General features: G+C 36.3%; 1 protein-coding gene across 5 annotated transcripts; it reads right to left on the bottom strand.

Moving 5' to 3' along the window:
* Window positions 1-280: 280 nt before the first annotated feature.
* On the bottom strand, window positions 281-25,423 carry AP5M1 (adaptor related protein complex 5 subunit mu 1). 5 transcript variants are annotated; one of them, XM_010809366.4, is made up of 9 exons: window positions 25,082-25,423; window positions 17,841-18,486; window positions 14,265-14,492; window positions 13,558-13,697; window positions 12,751-12,836; window positions 12,542-12,660; window positions 9,140-9,236; window positions 6,027-6,105; window positions 281-5,716 (listed from the first exon to the last, which is right to left on the bottom strand). In XM_010809366.4, the coding sequence occupies exons 1-9, from the start codon at window positions 25,153-25,155 to the stop codon at window positions 5,689-5,691; spliced, it is 1,497 nt and encodes a 498-aa protein (XP_010807668.1). In that variant the 5' UTR covers window positions 25,156-25,423; the 3' UTR covers window positions 281-5,688.
* Between the last annotated feature and the right edge of the window lie 63 nt (window positions 25,424-25,486).

Genomic DNA, 25,486 nt, shown 5'->3' with positions numbered 1-25,486 from the left:
TTTATTTTCTAGGTGATTCTGATATCATTAGAAGACTGGAACAAATTGGTGAAAAGTAAATCAACAGTTTTCCTTTAGTAAAACTGGTTGGAGCTTTTTTTTTTTTTAATTACAGTCATTGGTATCTCTATAACCTGTAGAGGGCACTCAAGTCCCTTGAAAGAAAAACTAAAAAATTTAAGAGTTTTCATTTTTATTTATTAGTAGTGTGTTAACTAAACAATGTTTTTTTCCTACAGAAACCATCATTTAAAAAGAAGACATTTAAACAAAACATAGCTTCATTTTAAATGTTTAATGGAATATTAAGATATACAAATTTTCACATGTCCTACCGGAAAAACAATTTAGCAGGTGGTTTCCATTCCAGAGCATCTGTCCATCTATAAATGCTGTGCATCAAATATTAAACACTATACTGCCATCAATTACACAGATTGGCCAAGGCCTGAGAAAAGTCAATCTGGACCTCAGAATAATCTGCTTTCAAAGCAGTAAACTAGTAATACAGATAAGGCATTCCACTGCTCCAAGCTATATATAGACAATAATGTTATCATATCCATAAAACAGCTGTTGATAATAATGGTTGAGAAACTTTCAACTCATACTAGTTTTAACCATTTTATAAAAGTAACCTCACGAGTTTCTTTGGCAATACTCATTTTCTGCTTCTCTTCATTACTACTAAGTGTGGTTAGATCAAGATATTTGAATATTTGACTTCGAATATTCTTCTTCCTGACATGTTAATGAAATATTTCATAGGGAAACCTCCCAAGTTGGACACACTAACATATAATTATATAAACACATGCACATAAACATCTATGTTTTATATTTTTTTTTTCTGATAGCATATTTCAAAATATACTACAATGTTAACTAAAAATTTACTGTATAATTATTAAAAATACTATTGTAGTTTCTTAGCAACATGGTCAGGGATCCCACCTTCTATCTTATATTTTTTATGATCCTCAGTTTTACCATGATTAAGTAACTTGCTATTAAAAGATATTCCGAAAGTTTAGTTATTAAATTCAAATTAGAGATGCTCATTTGGCACCAACATAAGTTAGATATGCCCTTATTTGAGTCACTGTTTCTATTTAGAAATTGGATCACCCTTGTCTGATATATAGTTTCAATTTTCTGATTCTATCTATCACCTTATTCAGTCTTTGGGTACTTTTTTCATTTTAAATAGAAAAGAGCATTTCAATATTGCTTATATTCGAGAGAATATCATTAAAACATGTATATTATCATATGTGAAACAGATTGCCAGTCCAGGTTTGATGCATGAGACAGGGTGCTCAGGGCTGGTGCACTGGGATGACCCTGAGGGATGGGATAGGGAGGGAGGTGGGAAGGGGGTTCAGGATGGGGAACACATGTACACCCATGGCTGATTCATGTGAATGTATGGCAAAACCACTACAACAGTGTAAAGTAATTAGCTTCCAATTAAAATAAATAAATTAAAAAAAAAGAAATTGGATCATAAAAGTCTGAGCCAAAAAGATGTATAAGAAAATTATCCAAATATATAACCTACAAATTGATACTAGAATAATGAACAACTATAAAGCATTTAAAAAAGCTTTGTCTATAGTAATAACACTAGTCATTAAGAATTTACTATTTAAAAACAAATTTTGTTATACATCAGTGTTTCTACTTTTAAGGTTCTCAAAATATACTCGAGAAATAAATCTCCAAATTTGACATCTGGCAAGGTAAACATTGACACCGATATTGATAATAGTTTTACAAAGTGAATTCCTTGAGAAATCTAGCATGAAACATCTTACAAGTTTATCCTTCAAATATTGTACACATTTTCATAGAATATTTCAAAGATTAGAGTTATGGAAGAAGGGTACCCAGTTAAGCAAGAAAAAGGCAGAAAAATTAGTAAAATAGTAAACAATACTGTGGAAAATAGTTATTTTGATAAATTTAAAATAATGAGTTTGAAGTATTTTTGTAATGGTATCTTTATGAAAAAGATCTGATTCATGATGGGAACATAATAAGCTTTTTCCTCAAGAAAGGACAAAGTTAAATAAAGCTCTGAAATCAGAAGTCTTAAGATGAGTAATTGTATATTGTGACGTGTTTTCCCCAATTGGATTTACCACATTCCATGACAGTTTTTAATGGGGGCGGATGGGGAGAAACTGTGCAGTTTCATAAAATAGAAGCATTTCTCTCAGCCTAAGCTGCAGCTTTGATTTTTGGGTTATCTCAGGGCCAATATATATACACTCTAGTATATGAAACAAAACTAGAAGATATACTTAGAATGTAGTCTTTGTTACTTCAAAGCCTAAGTTTCCTAAAATCATTGTTGGGCAAAGTAAAAAGAAACGTTTGTTCTATTACGTAAGAAATAAACTTCATTTGGTATTCAATTGACTTTCTAACTTAGCAGGCAGGACTTTTACATCTTCAAATACTGAAAATAAATTGCATTCTTGGCCCTTGCTTTAAAAGGTTATGGAGAATAAATGCACACCCTGGTAGTGTTCTAGTGATCTCCCTAATCTCAGTTGCACTTTGTCAGAACGAGGTAACTGGTAGTTAAGTGAAATACCCTAGATCAAAGGGGGATTAATCACCAACTGAATCCTTGCTGAATAAACCTGTCATTCAAGAAAATTATTTCCACTGAACTTAGCAGAGGATTGAAGGTATTTGCATAACAGGGACCAACGTACTTCAGCCAGGTTAAAAGGTTCAGAATTCATCCCATGTTTAGCTTTTTGCCTCCTTTTCCTTTCAGCAGGCTGGTACAATGGTTTCTAATCTGATAATACAGCTAACTATCTAAATGATGTCAGAACAGGAAAGTATTGCAAAGTTTGGATGAGGGATGGATCAATTTCACTTTCAGTAACTCCTAAATCTGATTTGTTGGAATTTAAGATGTAATCCTAAAAAAGTCCCTTAAACCTGAGGACTGTTTATTAACATCCCTTTTCTGACCTTTGTCTTAGAAACAACCATTGTGCTGTGGCAGCGGTCCCAGCAGAGACTCTGGATGATAACTCGACCTACCTACCTCCCAGGGGTGGTGCAGAGTCCATGAATGTCTATAAAGAACTCTGAAATACTACAATAAAAACTAGAAGAAAAATACTAGCAGTTGTTCTATGTATAAAATTGTGCTTTGAAACACCTTAAACCATATGATGTATAAAACTAGTTTAAACTCACTAGAAATACTGTTAGTGTGAATAAATTAATTTTATAACACTGTTTCATTAAAATTTTTTTAAACAAATAATTTAAGAATTCCTGACAGGTTATTTTCTTCAAACCTGACATTTGAATTAAGTATTTAAAAAGTAAAAGGTAAAAATTGCCCACCACTGTAAGGGGACTGACACTGTAAGGGTACTGCTGACTTTAAAAAGTTTAAAAAATACTGTTTGTAAAAAATAAAGAAATGAAGAGTTTTATCAAAATCATGAACTATCTTTTCTGGAGTACATTTTCAGAAATTTAACACTTTTTGTACATTTTGGGTCTACTGAAGAATAATCACCCATATGATAGACATCAGATTTCATAATCATATTTTGGCACTAAAAGGGAATTTAGCAATTCTGTCTCTGGAGTAGGTCTGACACCATCCAAATCTTTAACTGGAAGTAGGTGCTCATATTCAGTGCAAATGCACAGCATCTTTCAAGTTAAAAAATGCAAAGAATAGTTATCAAAGAAAATGAATAAAATCCATAGTGGGATAATTTTTTAGAAAATGATTGAAGTTTTAACCCAAGAAAGGACTCTTAAGAGTGTCTTATAGCTTAGAATAAGAACATGTCAATCACGATTAAGCTTCTGGAATCGGAATCCCTTTGAAATGCAGCTGTTTCTTCTTTAATTGTGGCAGCGGACTCTGAAGAAAAGAAAGGTCCAGCCTTAAAGATGAGTAAGGAATACAAAATAGCTCAGGATTAGTTGTGGAGTTCAAAGGTCGCTAATTACACTAAGGAGTTCCCAGACACAGAGAAAACATTAAACAGGTCACCTACCAAACGGGAAACAGACTTTGTCTTCAGAAATTATCCTGAAGTGACAGGTTTCTAGACAAAATCAAAAGCATCACAGTGTGCCCAGCTGATCTCAACAGGATGAAAACATGAGTTAGTTTAAGTTCTGTAGCGGTATGTTAGAATGGAATGGCAACAGATGGCATCAGGTTCCCCATCGTCCCTATACTTCTCCAGTACTTCTTAGATTTTCCTCAGGTTTCTAGAAATGTCAGAGCAAAGATTCACTGGTTTTTCTGACTGCTTACCTAGGGGTTTATTATATGGAATCCCAGCCCACTCACTAGAGAAATGCCTCTTCCCTGTTTTAGTGTACTTGGATAAATATTTATACAATCAAGATGTACAAATAGCTCCATTAATATAAGTGAAATGTTAAACTTCTCTTGAGTTTAAGAGAGTAAAAAAAAACTTAAGGAGAATGATTTCTTCTTTCAAAAGGAAAGTTTTTTTTACTACTGATTATCTGTGATGAGCCTAGAATAACAAGCTAAAGTCCTGGTCTGGAATTTACTCCATTTTCATTACTTGGGATAATTCTGAACATAGAACATTATGCCATAATGCTTTGCAGAAAAGGAATTTATAATGAGTAGGACTGACCTTAATTTTAAAAATCATATTTAAAATCCCAAATTAATATGCAATCTCATTTCAAAGTATCATAGCTTTCTTTCACGAAGTTCGCCGCTTTTTCTAAGCTTTTCTTTAAGAGACTCATAAAAAAGAAACCAAGATACAATTTAACTGAATATTAATTTGTGATGCATATTTTTTATAACTCTTCTGTAAAAAGAAACTTGACATGGAGTAAGTTTTGAGGAACTTGAGATTTCATCTTTTCTTGCATTTCATCTTTCCTTTGAAGTCCAACTTGACAATGAGCTACTATGAAAATAGAATGTGATATATAATTGTAAAAATAGGTAGAGAATAGAGTATGACTGGATGGTTCCTAAAGAAACCCAGAGCATGCCAATAAGGAAACAAGAGTGACAAATGTAAAGAAAATGTGCTACATGAAACTGAAATAAGATTAAGTGATACTCTACACCCATAAAATAGCTTTTGAATTTTAACCTGAATGCATCCATTAATGAATTATAATAAAACAGAAAAAAACCAATACTATATCTAAATTTATCTTTACAAATTTGGCTGCAGATATTCAGTAATCACAAAATACTATGCTCATCTTCAGAAGGTATCCCACCCCTCTTAATGTGTTTACTGACATCCTAAACAAAATGTTACTGTTGCAGCTTAATAAGTTTGCTTGAAAAGTAACTCTAGAACAGAGATAAGCACTGTAAATAGAACTATGCAGATTCTTTATTAGTCAGTAGGATAGTTCTTATTAAAAAACATGTTACTATTTAAACGATTTTCCTTCATTTTCACTGGCTATTTTCTCAAGAGATTTACAGTTGTTTCTAATCGGTCTCTGGTATTCTGTAACAAAGCATTGTACTAGCACTTAGTACTCAGGTTTGCAAGAGCAAATAGTTTTATTTTACATGTCATCTACAATCCATTGGGAGTGGCAGCCTGCAGCTCTGGATTGTGAAGGAGCCTGATTCCAAATCCAGGAATCCCAATGGAGAAAGACGGCTGTGATTGATTAGCCATGTCTGCCACAGGAAGACGCACTGGCAGGAAGGGCAGAAAGAAGCACGTATAGCAAGGAAAGTCAAAACTAGTCTAAAATAAGCTGAAAGTCAATCACTAGATTTTATGCTCTGAATCATACTTAAGTAAAATCAAGGGTAAAAAAACTGGATACGTTAGTTTTTAAAATGTTCTTTCAAACTAAATCAAACTAAAAACATTGAACAAGAATATTTTATCATTAAATAAATGATTTTCAATTACAGGTTATGTGTATATACATTAAAAATAAAAGACTATGATTTAAATTGTTACTAGTGTATAAATCCCATTTAAACATGAGACAATTACAGTAATAATGATCCATATGTTACTGGAGCAGGAGCTTTAGAATTCCAGATGTAATAGTCAGAAGAAATTAGCTTCCGGTCTAAAAAAAAAAAGATAAGATTATATTAACAAAAATTCAATGAGAAAGCAAAGTCATGGTATTTAAAATTTTGGAACACAATTATTTCAAGGGAGGAAATTCTATGAGACAGTCATTTCAATTCAATTTTCATCAAGGCATTATTATAACTTCTACCACTTTAAAAGTATGGGTTTATTAAATACATGAATAATCCATCTTTTAGCCTATATATGCCAAATTTATGCCAATATCCTTCATGCTAAACCTGCTAATTTTTTTCTCACATCTTCCCTAAATTCTGTTTCTTATAGACCATTACTTCAGCTACAAAAACATTAAAAATACGTTCATTGGTTTCCCTTCTGTCACCTCTTCATCACAGTTCTGATTCTATTCTTGCTATTCTTTATGCATTCAAAGTTTCATAGATAGAAATACATACTCAACTTTCTAGTAATGTTTTAAAAAGGTTGCTTTAGTGGTTTCTTATAGTTCTAATCAGATTTAAGGTTTCTGTTTTAATAGTTTTGAACAAATGACAACTCTGAATTAAAGTTTTTTGACACATAAAACTGAGATAATGCTCGTTTGGAGCTAGACACATGTAAATTCTTATTCCATACATCTCTATTTATCCAATCCTGCCTTTTCTACAATACCTCTTCATGCATCTTCTTCATAATGAAAAGGATAGGTGTATAATACTGGCGTGCTGCTGTCCATGGGGTCACAACGAGTTGGATACAACTGGGTGACCGAACAACAACAACGATCATTACCTTGTTGCCTTTTTTCACTGTTACTTCAGTTTGAGAATCTAGTAACACTGAGAGGCAACAGCATATTGGTTAGGTGGTCAGGCTCCAATGACCGACTGCTTGGATTTGAGTTCCAGTTCCGCCACTTACTAGCTATGTGATCCTAATCTCTCTGTTCCATCAGCATCCTCATCTATCAAATGGAGATAACACTTACATAGGGCATTCTAAGGATTTAATGAGTCAGCCTGTATTCAGAACTGTGCCTGGCACATAGTAAGCAATAAAGATTAGTTATTATTATTTAAATTACCATCATTAGCATTATTAAACTATTATCAGAACTAAGTTGTATATTATGAATATAGATTTTCTTGTCAAGATGATGGCAAAATAAAGTTTTCCACATAGTTGCACAAAGTGATAGCTATATTTTGAAACTAAAAGAAGAAGGAAGTAAGAGATTGGTTATAATTATCCAGTTTAAAATTACCTCTTTCATTCATATATTAAGAAGCAGGTATATTACTGAAACATTCCATTCTGTATTATGCTCTCTGAAAATTACTACAATGTTTAGTAATATTAACAATATACTTACAATATTTTAGATTTTATCTAAAGAGACAACATATTTCCCACAGAAACACTCATCTATTTACATTTATACAATACTTCTGGTTTGTCCAAGCTAACAACTATACTGTGCCTTCATAAAAAGTTTTTTAAAAAGCATTATGAAGATTCTTTCATATGTATGAATTTCTTAAAAAAAAATGATATAGGAGAAAGCATAGGGAAAACCTATGGCAGTAAAGAATATGGCTTATTCTGGTTATACCTCATAGAATCTATTACTGCCATTCACAAGTAATTTCCTAGAATTCAGTAGTTCTGAGTTCTATAATCTTTTGAAACTTTCAAATTACAAATCTTGTCCTATCTTTCCTACTTTAAGGACCCTAACCCTTAGTTTAAGATTGTTGTTTTTCAGCTGCTAAGTTGGGTCCAACTCTTTGTGACCCCATGGACTGTAGCCCGCCAGGTTCCTCTGTCCATGTGGTTTTCCAGACAAGAATACTAGAGTGGGATGCCATTCCCTTCTCCAGGCTATCATTTGAACCCAGGGATTGAACCCGCATCTCCTGCATTGGCAGGTAGACTACTTACCACTGAATCACCAGAGAAGCCCTGATGATTTAGATATACTTATCTAAATATTGGAGAAGGCAATGGCACCCCACTCCAGGACTCTTGCCTGGAAAATCCCATGGATGGAGGAGCCTGGTAGGCTGCAGTCCATGGGGTCCCTAGGAGTCGGACACGACTGAGTGACTTCACTTTCACTTTTCACTTTCATGCATTGGAGAAGGAAATGGCAAACCACTCCAGTGTTCTTGCCTGGAGAATCCCAGGGACGGGGGAGCCTGGTGGGCTGCCGTCTATGGGGTCGCACAGAGTCGGACACGACTCAAGTGACTTAGCAGTATCTAAATATGATAGTTTTATTCTTAACATATGAGGCAAAAAGTTTCTACTTATGTTCAGCTAACTCTACCCTCATTCTAACTACTTGTTTGTTTTATGCCATATGTCTGTATTTGATCCGAATTAAAGTTTTAATTCAATAATTTTAATTAAATTGCTGTTTCCTCTACCTATATTTTCACATATGTGTTTATATATATAAAACACTGTATACATATGAAACACATACATATATATATGAAACACTAACAAACTCACTAAAGGCAGGAAACTTTCTATTGGTCTCCTTTTGGTAAAGCAGGGTACTAAGTAATGGTCACTGACTGTGGCACTGGCTAAAAATATTTTAAATTTTAATACTCACACTTAACATTTATTGAATCCATGCTACATGCTAAATATTATGTTGAGTGCTTGATCAATATAAATAAATTTTATTTACATCTCATAACAATCCTGAAATAAATACTACTACTAATTCCAATTTATACATGAGGAAATTATAACTTTAAGAAGTTCACTAACTTGCCGAAGAGTCAAAGAGTATATTATAAACTGAGCAAAGCAAATTCAACTTTAGACTAGAGCCCACCTCTATGTCAATCCTTGCTCATTCAGACCACTTTATAAATAGGAGAAGGCAGAGGGCAATGTACATAACCGATTAACACAGGATGGATTAGGCCAGAATTCTTATAAATTGGGATTATTTTATCTTTTTCTTTCACATTTTAATTTTATCTTAGTTAATAATAACATAACACCATTTTAATTCCCTCAAGTTGGCTTGAAGCTGTGCAACTTACATGTACTTATTTTTGGTTTTCCTGATGCAAAAACTTGAACTGAATGCTGATCCACATAACATCCAGTGAGTGTGTAATCTAAGATCCTAAAATGAAGCTAGAACCAGAAGAGAAATGTACCAAGTTAAGGTGATTATTTGGTAAAAATGATGGTCACATTTTTTTCCCTTGACACAATTTTAGGAATTTATTTCACACAATTCACAAAAATCACAAATAATATTGTTAATGTGTGCATGTGTACACAAGTGTACACATGGACACATATGCACTAATCTTTCCCTTTAGCATTAGAGTCATTTCTTTGTAAGGCTGCCGTTTAAAGTGCTTAACACATACCAGGCCCATCACTAATGTACAGTCTAATCTACACGGCAAGTTATCTGTATTCTGCAAACAAGGGAACCGAGGTTCAGAGGTGGAAACAGGTAGTAAAACGGACATTTGTGCTCAGAGCTGACTGATTACAGATGTTGCTGGCCCCTCCCTGCGGTCTGCTGTTCTGTACGTTCTCTTCTGTCTCTAAGACTAGGTGATTGTGATATAGTTCAGACCATAATACTTTTACACACCTTTTAGCAAAACACAAGCATGTGATTACTAAAAAGGGAACACCAGTTTATCTGGTTTTGGAGGGAATAAAATGCTCTACTTAATTTTTCAGAAAACTAAGATTTAACTTATGTAGAACTTTTCTAAAATGTAATCAATGAATGTAATGAATGAATGTAAATTCCTGAATTTAATTGATCATGTAGTGTCATTAGTATAAATGCCAGTTAATATATTGTGCTATAACAGAGAGGGCCATTAGTACCTTCGCTGAAGGCATAGTCATAGCCACATAAACTACGAAAGGTCTATCACAGACCAGCCTCCTTTTGTTGTGATTCTCCTCATCTTTGCTGCTAAAAGCTTTTGAATTTGCAATAGCCCGATAGTTTTTCTATACTTTTTTCTTTCTTCTTCTTTTCCTGAATATTTCTCTCATTTCCTGTCTTTCTTCTTTTGACTGTCAAAAGAATCAAAATGATCACATGCAGAGATGTAATTTTCAGGTCTCCTCAGCAATTTTTTTCCCTATTGCCACTCAAATTATCTAACAGTAAAGAGCTATGGCTTCCTTGTTTGGCAAAATTCTGGATGCTGGAAGTTATGACAAGGCAGATTTCCACAAAACTAGATATTATAAAAAATAAATCTATTCAGTGAACACAAATATCTATTACATGCTTTCTATGACACTGTAACCGGTTAGGTGATGAAAATGAATAGAAAAGTTATAGTCCCTACCTTTGAAAAAACATAACATAGTTAACATCCCACTTTTTTCTGAAAAACATACAGAAGTGGGAATTTTTTTAATAATCATTGAAACAAACCTTGTGGATACAGTTGAAGTCAATACAGAAGAAATACCATCAGTGTACTTCTGATTTCACTACTATTTCCCCTAGTCACTTTTATGTATAGATTCCAGTCTATCTTCTTTGATACTATCCTATTTAGATTTTCCCGCTACCTTTCTGATCACCTTTTCACTTTCCTTCACTAATTCTCCTGAATCTTCCTATTTTCTCTCATCTTTTTCTGACCTTATTCATTTCTACTGCCTCAACTATTTCTTTTCCGTGGATAACTCCTAGATCCTATGAACAGCTGAGCTTTCTTTTAAGAATCAACTTCAGATTTTTTAGCCCCTATTAGACACCCACCTTGGTATAAATTGCTATTACCTGCAACAATGTGATATGAAGCCCACTCCCTCTCAACTTTCTCTGTATTTCTTCTAAGAAATAGAGCTTTCTTCTAAGTACGTTTATCCATTCTTCAAATATTTATGTGTGAGGTACTGAACTAGATGCTCAGAATAAAATAATGAATGAGATTCACATGGTCTCTGCTTTCTGGGAGCTTCAAGTCTGGTTTGTTTTTGTTTAGTCACTCAGTTGTGTCCGACTCTTTTGTGACCTCATGGACTGTAGCCTGCCAGGCTCCTTTGTCCATGGGATTTCCCAGGCAAGAATACTGGAGTATGTTGCCATTTCCTCTTCCAGGGGTGCTTCTCGACCCAGGGATCAAACACATGTCTCTTGTGTCTCCTGCACTAGTCAGACAGATCCTTTACCTTTGAGCCACTTGGGAAGCCCCTAGTTTAAGTCATAATTGTTTTTAATGACACCATCTTTGACTTAAAACTATTTCTTATCTTTCTACTTAATTAGTGAGATTAAAGGATTTACCCTTATCACAGCTCTATTCTTTTTTTTCCCTTTTTTTCTCTTCCTGTGACACTATACTAGCTCAGCATCATTTATTTATCAACTTTCATCTGAAATACTACAAAAGTTTCTTTGTCTCTAGCTTTTATCCTCTCTCATCTTCTTCACATCCATTTCAGGCTGATCCTCATAAAGTACCACTTTCTGAAGGAGCACTCCCATACTCAAAAAAAGTATAACATTTTCTAACAAACAGTGAAAGCCAGATTCAAACCCTCTACAGTCCAGACCTAAATCACTTATCTAGCTTTCTATGTAACTACTGTTTCTAGCGCGGGTTCCTAAATATGCCTAGTTATCCTTCATTCCCATGATTAAACCATGTCTTTACCTATACAAATGTTAGTTCCATCTTCAAGGCTTCATATTCATGCTTATCTGGGCCTCAGCGTTTTCCTTACAGTTCATCACTACTACAAAGCTTTCCTTGACCACTTTGGTTGGAAGAGCTTAGTCTTTTTTTGAAAGTCCAAAAGCAGGTAGTCCTGATTAATTACTGACAAGCATTACTGAAAAATCCATAGAGCACAAAGACTGTATCTTATATTCTTTGTATACAAATCTCAAGTGCGGTATCTTAAGAGCTGAGTAGAAAGAGGTTAAATTGAAGTGTATTAAATTTTACATAATTCTTTCCTCTTAAAATATTTAAGTATTACGTGAAATAGAAAGTGACTAATAAATAGAATTTTACTAAAATCTAGAAGAGGACTTAGATAAAAAGAATTTCTATCCCCCAAAAGGATTACAAAACATTAAAAATCAATTGCTGCTACTGCTAAGTCGCTTCAGTCATGTCCGACTCTGTGCGATCCCATAGACGGCAGCCCACCAGGCTCCCCTGTCCCTGGGATTCTCCAGGCAAGAACACTGGAGTGGGTTGCCATTTCCTTCTCCAATGCATGAAAGTGAAAAGTGAAAGTGAAGTCACTCAGTTGTGTCCGACTCCTAGCGACCCCATGGACTGCAGCTCACCAGGCCCCTCCGTCCATGGGATTTTCCAGGCAAGAGTACTGGAGTGGGTTGCCATTGCCTTCTCCGAAAAAAAATCAATTAGATACATGTATTTCAGAAACAAAGGCAAGATCTCTAATGTAGTGAGCCATATAAATATATTTACCTTTAAATATGCTGTACCTCCGATGCAAATCTGGTCAAATGGCTGCTTTTCATGGTTCTTGGCTCCAAAAGTTATAGTTCCAGAAAGACTAATTTCCATTGATTTGGGAAACTTCTGTCCTAGAAACAGAAATATACCAATCAACTATTTTTAATTAAATAGGTTCTACTGCAAATGAATGAAAGAAAAAAAAACAAAACCTAGTTTACCAATAATCCAGACCAATAAGCTTTTCTCTCGAAATACTTCAAGCTGGCCAAAACTAGCTTTGTACTCCACATGCGTGATGGGACCTCTTTAAAAAAAAAAATGGAGATAATAGAAACAAAAAAATCACAGATTTAAGTTTGAAGAGATATACGTCAAATCTTGCTACTGTCACTTAATACAAGGACAACATAAAGCAGATCTGCATTTAAGTTTGCAGAATAGAGCAGAATAAATAATGAATATCATATCTCAAAAAACACGGAAACACAATAAACCTTTTTGGTGATGCTACACATTTCATTATTAATTCTAAAGATGACCACAAAGTCATACAGAATGTATTAATACAGGCACATGAATTACATAACATTAAAACTATGATTTTTACTATATAGTATGTAGCCTTTGAAAAGAACTATGCTGTAGAACAAATTTAAAAGTAGAACTGGTAAGGAAAAATCTTATAATTGACTTAATTCACCAGGTTTTATCGTTGGCTTAACTTATTAATATAGGTACAGTGCAGAGAAATTGCTAGAAATAAAGCCAGTAGAAAAATAATCCCCGAGGAAGCTATACTGGCTGGAGCTTATAATTTACTAGCAAATTTAACCAGAAAAATGGTGACATTTAAAAACAAAGAGATTATTTTTACAACTGTTTTGGTTCAGAATCAACATACATTTGAATAACACAAAATTTTTAGATCTTAAAAATAAGGTAAAAACCAAGACAACTTTATTATAGGGCAGTGCCAATGTACTGAGGAAGGCAGAAATCATGGCATCATGTAATTTTATTCCTACCTGTTGTAAAAAGGTATATGAGCTTCACAGAATTCAAAACTATTTTTCACACTTTCATGAAGTTTTAAATTAACTGTTATTTTTAGTTGTACTTCTTCCTCTTTCACTTGATAAAAACCCAAAATTGGTGGAACAGGGACCTGGAAACAAAACAAACACATTTTCTACATGATTCTCAAGTTAATGGGTCTAAAATGCCAATAGTGACTGAGGAAAGAGCTGTGCAGTAATATAGTCATTATATACACATATGTCTTTAATGACTATTAGGTTACTCTAAGTCATTCTGACAACAGATGATGGAGCTACAGTCCTTCTAAGGACAGGGATTCTTTCATCTCTTTCCATTTCCAGAAAGGTACCTTACAAAGGTGTGTAATACATTCTTCTTCCTCCTCTTGCTTGTCCAGATTCTCCTCCTCCAGGTTCTCTATGACGTACAACACAGAACATGCACTAGCCATACTGATCCCTGACACACACCCACAGTTCCTGCTGCTCTGCTTGTATCTTCACTCCCCCACCCTCCCAGGTCAGCAGTCACTTAAATTAGTCATGAAAAAGCTGATTAAGGGGAAACAATCTGAATCTTCTGGTAAGTAACTCATGAAAAGGTTTTGTTTCGACCAAAAGTATGGTGATTTCCTAACAACACAATTCATAGATGTAAAGATTAGCAAAGTACCAACTTCTCCAAGGTTGCTTACCTGGGAAGTGTAGTAGCATAAGTTGAATGACTCTAACGGTGGAGTGAGCGGAAATTTGTACGGTCCACTAAATGCAGAATCATCCATTGCATCAATGCTACTAGAGGTCAGAATGGCAGAGTCAAGAGATGTCACACAAGGATGAACCAGAATATCCTGAAGTGGAGATCCATTGGTAGGGAGACTCAAGCTAATGGTAACATTTGGCATGCTTCCCTCTAGATCACACTGCAACACAAACAGATATCACCAAGAGCTTTGAAGAAGTCTTCTTCTGGATGAGGCTTTTCTTAATTTATCTGAGGCACTTTTCACAGCTTAACTCACTTTTCTTTCAAGGAATTATTCTCATTGCTTTCTGTGTTCTGGATAATGATTCTATTACGGCTCTCAGAAACCCAAGCCAGAGACCAGGAGAGCCTTCCTAGAACGCTCTGCTTACATTTAAAATCCTTAAAAAACTACTTTTCTCTATTCCTGTTACAAAAAATATTTCTGTCACAGCCCTCTAAGTGTATCTAGACTCACTTTCCTCTAATCAATAGATTCTCCATCAATGCCAGAGCTATCTTAATAAAATAATTCTAATTCTATTGTACCCATGCCAAAACCTCTCAATAGTTGTCCCTCAGTTTTATATTACTTTTAAAGCCTTTGCTGTTTGGTTCCCACCTATTTCTTTAACCATTTTCTACCCCACAAGTAATGCTCTAGACTTACTGGATTCTTGAATTTACCTGAATAAACCATATCTTATATCTACGCTTTTGTATGTGCTATTCCCGCCAGCAACAATGCTCTTTTCTTCTTAGTCAATTCATTACATGTGTTGTGTGAAGCCTTATATTCTGTATTGTCACCTCCGTGGCCTACCTTTGTTATGCAGAGAAGCCCAGGATCTTCTTCCCTATGTGGTCTGGGTTAGTTTGCTAGTGAGAGGTACTCATGAGAGATTTAGGAGATAGAAGGGAAAGGGAAGTCATTATAGTAGGAAAGTCATAGAAACCAGATATGATAGCTTCACAGACCTCACTCTGAGCTCTGTTTTAAGGCACTGGTGGCCAGACACAGCACTTTCTCAGACTTTTCCATGAACTCCTGCTTTGGGGTTGTAACACAGATGTGGCTGCTTTTCTGTTAACTCTGGCTTCTCTGTGTATCCTAGTCTCTAGGCTAGAGTCATTAGTGACTGTCAGAGGATCAGAGACTTACTCTCTCAGTTCCTCTTATACTTGAGTAAACAAACCTTCATTCCTACACTAAACATCATGATCATCTATCTGTATTAGACCAAGAATAGAAGCCAGTTCAAAATTCCCAGAAGCAAAAAACTAGGGTCAGTCTACCAAAGACCTATTTAAATACCATGATATGAATTAATATTAAATTATATATAACATATTCCCTGTTCATTACCACAGAATGAAAAAACACATAGTGAATTTCCCTACTTTTATTTCACAGAACTTAAGAGAAAAGTGCATTCAACAACTTTAAGAGGTGTGAATGACATAATCTGCAAACACCTTAAGTTGGAGACATTTACGGTAATTATTTCCATTAAAAGTAGTAACTGGAATGTATTTTTGACCATAATAGAAGACAGTGTAAAGGAAACACATACATTTTTAGATCACTTTAAATTTAAAAGGGGCTTCCAACGTGGTGCTAGTGGTAAAGAACTCATTTGTCAATGCAGGGAAAGTAAGAGACACAGGTTCAATCCCTGGGTCGGGAAGATCCCCTGAAAGAGGGCATGGAAACCCATCCTAGTATTCTTGTTTGGAGAATCCCATGGACAGAGGAGCCTGGTGGGCTACGGTCCATAGGATCTCAAAGAGTCAGAGTTGGACACAACTGAAATGACTTTGCTTGCACACAAGGTTAAAAAGAAAAATAAAGACTCAATTTGTCTGCCAGGACCATTTTAATTCTCTGTTCCTGAAATCTACTTTTAATCTATTAGATTTTTACATAGCTACTCAACATTAATACGGGCTTCCCGGACAGTTAGTTGGTAGAGAATCTGCCTGCAATGCAGGAGTCCCTGGTTAGATTCCTGGGTTGGGAAGAGCCACTGGAGAGGGAATAGGCTACCCACTCCAGTATTCTTCGGCTTCCCTTGTGATTCAGCTGGTAAAGAACCTGCTTGCAATGCAGGAGACCTGGGTTCACTCCCTGGGTTGGGAAGATACCCTGGAGAAGGAAAAGGCTACCCACTCCAGTATTCTGGCCTGGAAAATTTCATGGACTGTATAGTCCATAGGGTCGCAAAGAGTCAGATACAACTGAGTGACTTTCACTCACTCAACATTAATATGATATATAAAAAGTTTATTAGTGCAGAAAATAAAGGGAGAAAACAGAAAGACACCTCAGAATATTAATATACATGTATATGCATTTTTTGGAGGGTTTCTATTTTTGATCATTATTGAATGTGGCAATTATCAGTGCTAACTGTATTGTTATTTTCATTGTCTTTTCCTATTACTTAACCTTAAACAAGAGAACCCTATATTTACCTAGTGACTTGTTTAAATAAAAAGGTTAAAAAAAATAAAATGAGTCCCTGAAAATGATTTCAGATATTAAGTCAAAGATTTATCAATTTCACTCTCTCTAAAAAAAATGGAAAATAAGTATAGTGACTTTAAAATATTTTCACAAGTTCTTTGATATTACTGTTTCAAAAGATGGAGCCTAATTCCACTTCCCTTGAATGTGGGCTGACAAAGTGATCTGCTTCTGGTGAACAGAAAGTGGTAGAGGTGATGCTATGTGACCTTTCAGTCTAGGTAATAAGAAGAATAGCTTTCACTTGTGCCTCAGGTGGCTGGCTGGCTGCCTGCTCAATTGTCTGTTTGGTCAAAGGGAAGTCACTAAGTTGTGAGAATCTTAAGCAGCCTGTTGAGACGTCCATGTGGAAACGAACTGAGGTTTCCTACCAATAAGGGCCAACTTGCTAGCCATGTGACTGAGTCACCTCACAAGTAGAACTTCCAGTCCCACTCAAACCTTCAGGTGACTGCAGCCCCAGCTGAAATACTGACTGTGACAGACATCCACATTAGAAGTTCCCAGCTAAGTTGCCCCTAAAGTCCTGACCTACAAAAACTACAAGTATAGTAGATGTTTATTGGTTGTGATGACAGGTTAATTCATCACACAGCAATGCAGCTGACCCTCTGTGCAGTCAAAAATCCATGTATAACTTTACAGTCAGCAGTCTGTATCCCAGGTTCTGCATCTCTGGATTTAACTGTACATTCAGCCAATCGCAGATAGTATGGGACTGAATGTAGTACGTATTCAAAGAAAAAAATCTGTATATAAGTGGACCCATGCAGTTCAATCTCATGCTGTTCAAGGGTCAACTGCATATGGATAGTATATTTAGTAAAGAATGCAAAAAGATAACATTAGAAAATTTCACTTGAATATAATATCTAATGATTGCTGTTTATGGTAAGAATCAAGAATGTCACATTATGATGTAAAATAAAGTCAGCAAAATTTACTTTTCTCCATAAATATTAAGTGGTATGATAAAACAAGTATCAGAGAAAATCTCACCTTGCAAGTGACAACTCCAACGACCTGCCATGTATCTGCTATCTCCTGTTTATCATATTGCATGGAGTTTACCTTTTCAGTGATAGAAATAGAAACTTGTGGTTTTCCTTTGTATGTTCCAGTTTTCCAGGCTGGCTGTTTTTGTAGGTGAGTAACAGAAGCAGAATTAATACTGTCCAATGAATTCTGTAAGTTGGCATCTAACAAAGTGCCAAAGGGACACGTTTGTAAAAGCAAGTCAGACAACTGGCTCAATTTGGTATTTAGCTCACTGTCAGTTTTTTGACCTGAGGAAAGAAAATCCTGAACCCCAAAAAGAAGTTCAAAGCCTTGTGAAATTCCACTAATGCTAATTAATGGTGGACGAGGGGATAAAGTTTGTTCAACCAGTGGAACACAAGCATATATCATGCCATTCTTCAGAAAAGCAACAACTGGCCAGAGTTCTTCACCTCCTACTGGGACTCCGTAAATGGATGTTTTATTGATGTGTGAGCAGCTATCACGACTCTCCAAAAAGTCCTTCTCGTCATCCAACAATCTCAGTTCAAAAAGCAGTGCTTTCAGGAAGGGACCATCTTCAGGAACAGGCACATAACTTGCTCCATTGAAGACTTTAGCTCTTTTTTCAACAGTTGGATACCGTCTGCCTCAATGGAAATAAAAACATAATTAATTCCTGCAAAAATTGGAAGTCCAAAACCAATACAAGGAAAATACTAACAAAACACACAATAATAAACAAATACATACGCTGACACATGAAAATCACAATAAAAAAATATTATATTAATGTTAAACTCTTATGTACTTGATATATCTCAAATGATAAATGCTATTTTATTTTTAAAAATTGAATTTAGTTCACTTTTTAAATAGGTAGGATATCTGTTTCTAATTCAAAATCCTAGACTCTTGGCTATTCAGATTCCCACTTGGTAAGCAAGGCATGTGTATGTTTAAAACATAAACACACTGCCATTTTTAAAAACCAATGATACATTTTGCAGTGAAACTTACTTTTTTCCAAGTTAGTATTCATGAAGCTACAGCTGCATAGTATTCCCTTGGGTTAAGGAACTACAATCTATCTGGATTCCCATTGGTAGAAACATCACTTCTGTTGTTACAGATAAGACTGCAAAGAAGATTTTCTTGTCTTGTTTTTCCTTCCCTTTATCTTTCCTTCCTCCGTCCTTCTTTTTCCAATTGAGGTATAATTTACATATGACATTATATTAGTTTCAGGGAAGCAACATAATGATTTGATATTTGTATATGTTGCAAAATAATCACTGCAGTAAGTCTAGTTAACATCTGTCACCTTATATAGTTACACATATTTTTTTCTTATAATGAAAACTTTTAAGACTTTCTGTCTTAGCAACTTCCAAATATGCAATGCAGTATAATTCAACTATAGTCACCATGCTGTACATTACAACCCTATGACTTACTTATTTTATAGCCATGTTTGTACCTTTTGATTCCCTTCATAAATTTTTCCCACCCCACCACAGGATATTTTTTCTGATTCCATCTTAGTAGAGCAGGATCGAAAAAAGTGGTTTAATTTAATCCTCCACATTAGGAATTCACTAGTACCCTGAGTCTTCTTGCCAAGCCGTACAAAAATATGTAAGGGCGTTTCAATAATAGTGGTTTATCTATATGGCCTTGGAAGATACTATGAGGTAACAAAAAGAATAAAATAAGAATAACCTTTTATGGTTTGCAAGCTCTATGCTGAACAATAAGTTACTAATTCATCCCTTTTTGGGAGAAACAGGAGATACTTTTTGCTTATTTACAAAAATGTTAGATCACATTTTCTTAATTAAAAAAAAAAGTACTTTCCCTATTCCTTATTTCTCCACTCCAAAGTCTACAACAAAATCAATTATTTGCTATTGGTTTCTGTATAGGGCTTCCTTGGTGGCTTAGATGGTAAAGACTCTGGCTGCAATGTGAGAGACCTGGTTAAATCTCTGAGTTGGAAAGATCCCCTGGAGGAGGCATGGCAACCCACTCGTGTTCTTGTCTGGAGAATCCCCATGAAGAGAGAAGCAGGCTACAGTCCATGGGGTTGCAGAGTCGGACATGACTGAGAGACTAAGCACAGCACAGCTTTTGTATAAATTGCTTAACTTCCCAAAGTCTATTTTCTTATTTGTAAAATAAGGTATGGCTAAAGAACATACAGGCAATTCTGATCAAGGATCAAGAACACACCTAGCCAAAATGTTTTTCTACTAATTCTCTAATACTACTAATATTTTATTAGTATAGGATAAATAAGTGACAGATGAATTATCTGGATCCAGCTTATGGCCTTCATAGAGATGTTGAAATGTCCACCCAAACATATCTGCAGTTTTGAAATATTCTGAGCATGGTGGGAAAAAACTCTGAAAACAAGAAAACAAGAACAACTTCTTCAAGAAACTAATTATTCTACACAGTATAAAAACCTTACCTCTTCAAGATAGTAAAATAAGCTACAAAGCCACAGATATAAATACAATATGTTGTTGGCATAAGAACAGATAAAGTAACAGAACTGAGACAAATTGCTGTTTAAATAATTTTAAAAAAGAAAAATGAGAATGTATTTAAAGTTATTCATGTATTAGTGAACCTCATTCATTTACATTTTGATGTGCTATCTTGATTGAGGAAAGGGTAATTTTAGCTCTTAAGTGTTCTCTTAAAATTCAAAGTGCAAGAATTTCATGACTAAAATTGTAAAAATAAGTCAATCTGGGACCTTATGCGTAGTGCTAAATCGCTTCAGTTGTGTTCGACTCTTTGCGACCCTACAGACTGCAGCCACCAGGTTCCTTTGTCCATGGGATTCTCCAGGCAAGAATACTGGAGTGGACTGCCATACCCTCTTCCAGGGGATCTTACCCACCCAGGGACTGAACCCAGGTCTCCTGCATTGGCAGGTGGTTTCTTTTACCACTAGTGCTTCCTGGGAAGCCCCCTGGGTCCTTATCAGATCAGATCAGATCAGATCAGTCGCTCAGTCGTATCTGACTCTTTGCGACCCCATGAACTGCAGCACGCCAGGCCTCCCTGTCCATCACCAACTCCCGGAGTTCACTGAGACTCACGTCCATCGAGACAGTGATGCCATCCAGCCATCTCATTCTCTGTCGTCCCCTTCTCCTCCTGCCCCCAATCCCTCCCAGCATCAGAGTTTTTCTAATGAGTCAACTCTTCGCATGAGGTGGCCAAAGTACTGGAGTTTCAGCTTCAGTATCATTCCTTCCAAAGAAATCCCAGGGCTGATCTCCTTCAGAATGGACTGGTTGGATCTCCTTGCAGTCCAAGGGACTCTGGGTCCTTATATGATACCTCAATATGTGCTCAATAAATACTTTGTTGGATGACTCAATCTGTCTTTTCAGATTTATTCTAAGGTTTTTGTGAAGTAGGACTTGAACTTTAAATGGCCCCACAACTATAGGGAAAAATAACAACCTAAGCTAGACTTGAGTTGGTGCTGTTACTGTCTATCCAGACAGCAAATCTCTAAACCAGAATCTAAATCAAGTTTTGTTGTGGGGAAAATAGTAGTTAGAGGAAAAATCATTTGGATTCTCAAATCTTAAGTGATGGCCTTTATCCTTTGGCAAATATGTGGATAATACATATACCTGTTTCACTCCAACTCTAGGCCCAAGAGGTCAGAAAACAGAAAAAAATAAAACCTAATTAATTTGTTCAGTGATACAAGATAAACAAGTGACAGATGAATTATCTGAACTGAACTTGCTGCCTTCATAGAGATGCTGTAAAGTCCACCCAAACGTATCTTAAGTTTTGTTCTGAAATATTCTGAGAATGGTGGGAAAAAACTCTGAAAAAGCACAACTTCTTCAAGAAACTAGTTATTGTATGCAGTACAAAAATCTTATCTCTATAAGATATAAAAATAAGCTACAAAGCCACAGATTTAAAAACAGTATGGTGCTGGCAGAAGAACAGAGAAAGTAATAGAACTGAGACAAACCAATGGAAGACATAAAAAACTCAAAACAGCACACAAATCAACGAAGAAAATACATATTGTTTGGAAGATGATTCAGAAAAACTGGCCCATAGTACAGAGAAAAACAAAGTAAGATTCCTACTTAATGTCACATCCAAAGATGGACTATATAGATGGATTAAAGGCCTAAATATAATAAATAGAATGACAAAGTCAAGAGAAAATAATGTAGAAAGACATATTTGGGCAATAAGGGTAGGGAAAGACTACAACAAATCCCCTAAAGGGCTAACTACTATGTAACAAAACTAAGGGTTTCCGTTTAACCAAAGTAATGAAAAGTTCATTGACAATGATAATAAGTTAAGATCAAGTGTCTGTAATAGCTAAAAATGACAGGACTAATATCAAGATTACAGAAAAAACTCCCACAAGTTACCAGGAAAAAGCCAGCAAATCTCAAAGAAAAAACAAAGAATATGTATAGGCAATTCACAGAAAAGGAAAGCCCAAGGACTATCGTCATTGCTACCATGCTGCTGCTGCTGCTGCTAAGTCGCTTCAGTCGTGTCTGACTCTGTGCGACCCCATAGACAGCAGCCCACCAGGCTTCCCGTCCCTGGGATTCTCCAGGCAAGAACACTGGAGTGGGTTGCCATTTCCTTCTCCAATGCATGAAAGTGAAAAGTGAAAGTGAGAGTCGCTCAGTCTGTCTGACTCTAGCGACCCCATGGACTGCAGCCTACCAGGCTCCTCCGTCCATGGGATTTTCCAGGCAAGAGTACTGGAGTGGGGTGCCATTGCCTTCTCCACATTGCTACCATAGAGAAATGCAAATGAAAGTAAGATATTCTTTACACCAATACTGGCAAAAAGTGCAGTAAGTGTTAGAAAAGAAAAGAGAGTGATGGTGAGAGTGTAGACTGGTCAAAGTATTCTGAGGAGCTAATTATTTGGTAGTAGTCAAAACCAGTATAGATATGTCTCATGTAACTGTTTGAGGTTATTTACTGCAGCATGGTTTTGATAGCTGAGTTGGAGGCAATTTGGGAGATCAGCAGCAGGAGAAGGAGATATATAAAATGTGGCAGATGGAAACCATGGAGTACTACAGAGCAAGTAGAAACAATGGCCTAGATCTGCACTATCCAGTATAGTAGCTGCCAGCCTTACATGGCTTTTTAAACTTAAAATGAAACAAAATTAAAAACTGAGTTCCTTAGTTAGAATAACCACATTTCAAAAATTCAACAACTACCTGTGGCCAGTGGCTACAATTTAGACAGTTTAGAACATTTTTTTTTTTATGTTCAACACTTTTTTTTTTAAACTTTATTTTTTTAACTTTACAATATTGTATTGGTTTTGCCATATATCGAAATGAATCCGCCACAGGTATACATGTGTTCCCCATCCTGAACCCTCCTCCCTCCCCATACCATCCCTCTGGGTCCTCCCAGCGTACCAGCCCCAAGCATCCAGTATCGTGCATCGAACCTGGACTGGTGACTCGTTTCATATATGATATTATACATATTTCAATGCCATTCTCCCAAATCATCCCATTTCCATCACTGAAATGGTGGACAGTGATGCTTGAGATGAACACAAAGTAACCTGGATATTTCTTAAAAATAGGGCAGAGAGGACTTCCCTGCTGGTCCAGTGGTTAAGAATCTGCCTGCCAACGCAGGGGACACAGGTTCAGTTCCTGGTCTGGGAAGATCCCACATGCGGTGGAGTGAGTAAGCCCGTGGGCCACAACTTCTGTGCCCTAGAACCTGCAAGCCACAACTACTAAAGCCTATGCTCTGTAACAAGAGAAGCTACTGGAACGAGAAGCCCGCGCACCACAACTAGAGAGTAGTTACCAGTCACTGCGACTAAAGAAAGCCCACACAGCAAGGAAGATGCAGTGCAGCCAAAAAAAAAAAAAAAATGCTGAGAAATCTGACAAATGTTAAGAAATGGGAATGACACCTGTATTGTTAAATTATATCATTTAAAAAAATATATATATATGAACACACAAAAGCATAACACCAATCATATGAGGTAGGCAAATGGCAGAAATAAAGATACCAAGGGGAATATATAAATAACTAAAGCAGGAGTATCTGGGAAGGATGGACCAAAAAGGCTGATGAACCATATTAAAGATTATAAATAACCTCCTGAGGTACTACAACAACAAATGTAAGCCAAGTGTCCCTGAGAAAATGGTAAACTTCAAGTCTCTATGTCTCCAATAACAGAAATTGTTTAGGAAGGAAAGGGAATTATTCATATTCACGTTGCCTACTACTTTTCACTTAAAATACACTCATCTTTATCAGCCTCAATCTAGATTCAGAGCTAGCTATGAATACTTCACTATAGAGCTTGTCTCAGAGAAGAATGAATGTTTACAAGAATAAAAGGTGAAACAAGTTACTCAATTGCCGCCCATACTTTACAATGAGTTACTGTATGTGTAACTCTCTTCACAGAGTTATTTTGATAAAACGTGGCAAATTTTATATAAGTGGCACTAGATCGGCTCACACCATTTTTAAAAAGTAATTCAGTTTAATTTTTTTTTTTGGTATTTTTTCAATTTTCAACAATTAGGAACTTTAGAAGTAAACAGAATTTCTAGGAATTAAACATAAGAAGCTGAAAGTAACAGTCTGATACTGCTCAGCAGGGACTTTCCAGAAGAATGAATTAAAATGTCCTTACATGATTTTTATTAACAAAAGTAGAAAAATCTGAAACATTTACTGCTCAGAAAGTTTCCTTTCCTTTTGTCACCTCGGTACCAATCTTACGCAGGTGGTAAGGCTGGTAAGATGGTAGGGCTTAGCTGGTAGCTCAGCTGGTAAAGAATCCGCCCGCAAGACGGAGACCTGGGTTTGACCCCTGGGTTGGGAAGATCCCCTGGACAAGGGAACGGGCTACCCACTCCAGTATTCTTGCCTGGAGAATCCCATGGACAGAGGGGCCTGGCGGGCTACAGTCCATGGGCTCGCAAAGACTCGGACACGACTGAGCGATTTTCACTTCACTTTATTCAGGAGAAAATGTGCCAGGCATCAACTCATTTCTCATTTAATTATCACAGTCTCCACTTATTAATAACAGGTGTTATAAGGGTTAAGTAACTTGCCCAGGTGTTGGACCAGGGATGCACAGCATCACAAAATTATGCTACACTATCCATCCATCCTATCCATCACGCCTAAAGATACAGATTTGCATTTACCTGGAGAATTTGACAATGCCACCAAGTGGAGTTCCTGATTCGTGGCTTATAAGCCACACTGCCCGCTGGGCCATGATAAGCCACTAAGGCATCAGCTTATCACTAAGGTGGCCACGGAGGCAGAGCGCAGACTGGCTTTCTCAGGCGTCTTCAGAGCCACCTTCTGCTCCACCGCAAACAGATTGGGCTCAGCAGAGAAGCTAACTCCTTCAGGTGAAGTGACTAAAACCTTTGGGTCTGTCCGGGACAACGCACGCCACAAAAAGTTCCGTGAATCCCCACTTTAAGTCCTCATAAACTTATCTCCATCAGCCCAACTACCTTCTTTCTCCCGAGTCCACTTCCGGGACGGTGGCCCGCAAGGATCATAATTCCTCACTCGCTCGCGCGGGGAGCTTTTCTGCA

The sequence above is a fragment of the Bos taurus genome, chromosome 10 (assembly GCF_002263795.3).
Source record: "Bos taurus isolate L1 Dominette 01449 registration number 42190680 breed Hereford chromosome 10, ARS-UCD2.0, whole genome shotgun sequence".
Lineage (NCBI taxonomy): Eukaryota > Metazoa > Chordata > Mammalia > Artiodactyla > Bovidae > Bos > Bos taurus.
The sequence above is the reverse complement of the archived record's forward strand: the minus strand, read 5'-3'. Positions and strand labels throughout refer to the sequence as shown.

What these genes read in the sequence shown, in the direction of transcription:
- AP5M1 (XM_010809366.4), bottom strand. Translation starts at nt 25,155, where the DNA reads ATGGCCCAGCGGGCAGTGTGGCTTATAAGCCACGAATCAGGAACTCCA. An exon ending in GGCATTGTCAAATTCTCCAG is followed by an intron (nt 18,487 to 25,081) that starts GTAAATGCAAAT and finishes CCATTGAGGCAG; the next exon opens with ACGGTATCCAACTGTTGAAA. An exon ending in CATATACCTTTTTACAACAG is followed by an intron (nt 12,837 to 13,557) that starts GTAGGAATAAAA and finishes TTTTTTTTAAAG; the next exon opens with AGGTCCCATCACGCATGTGG.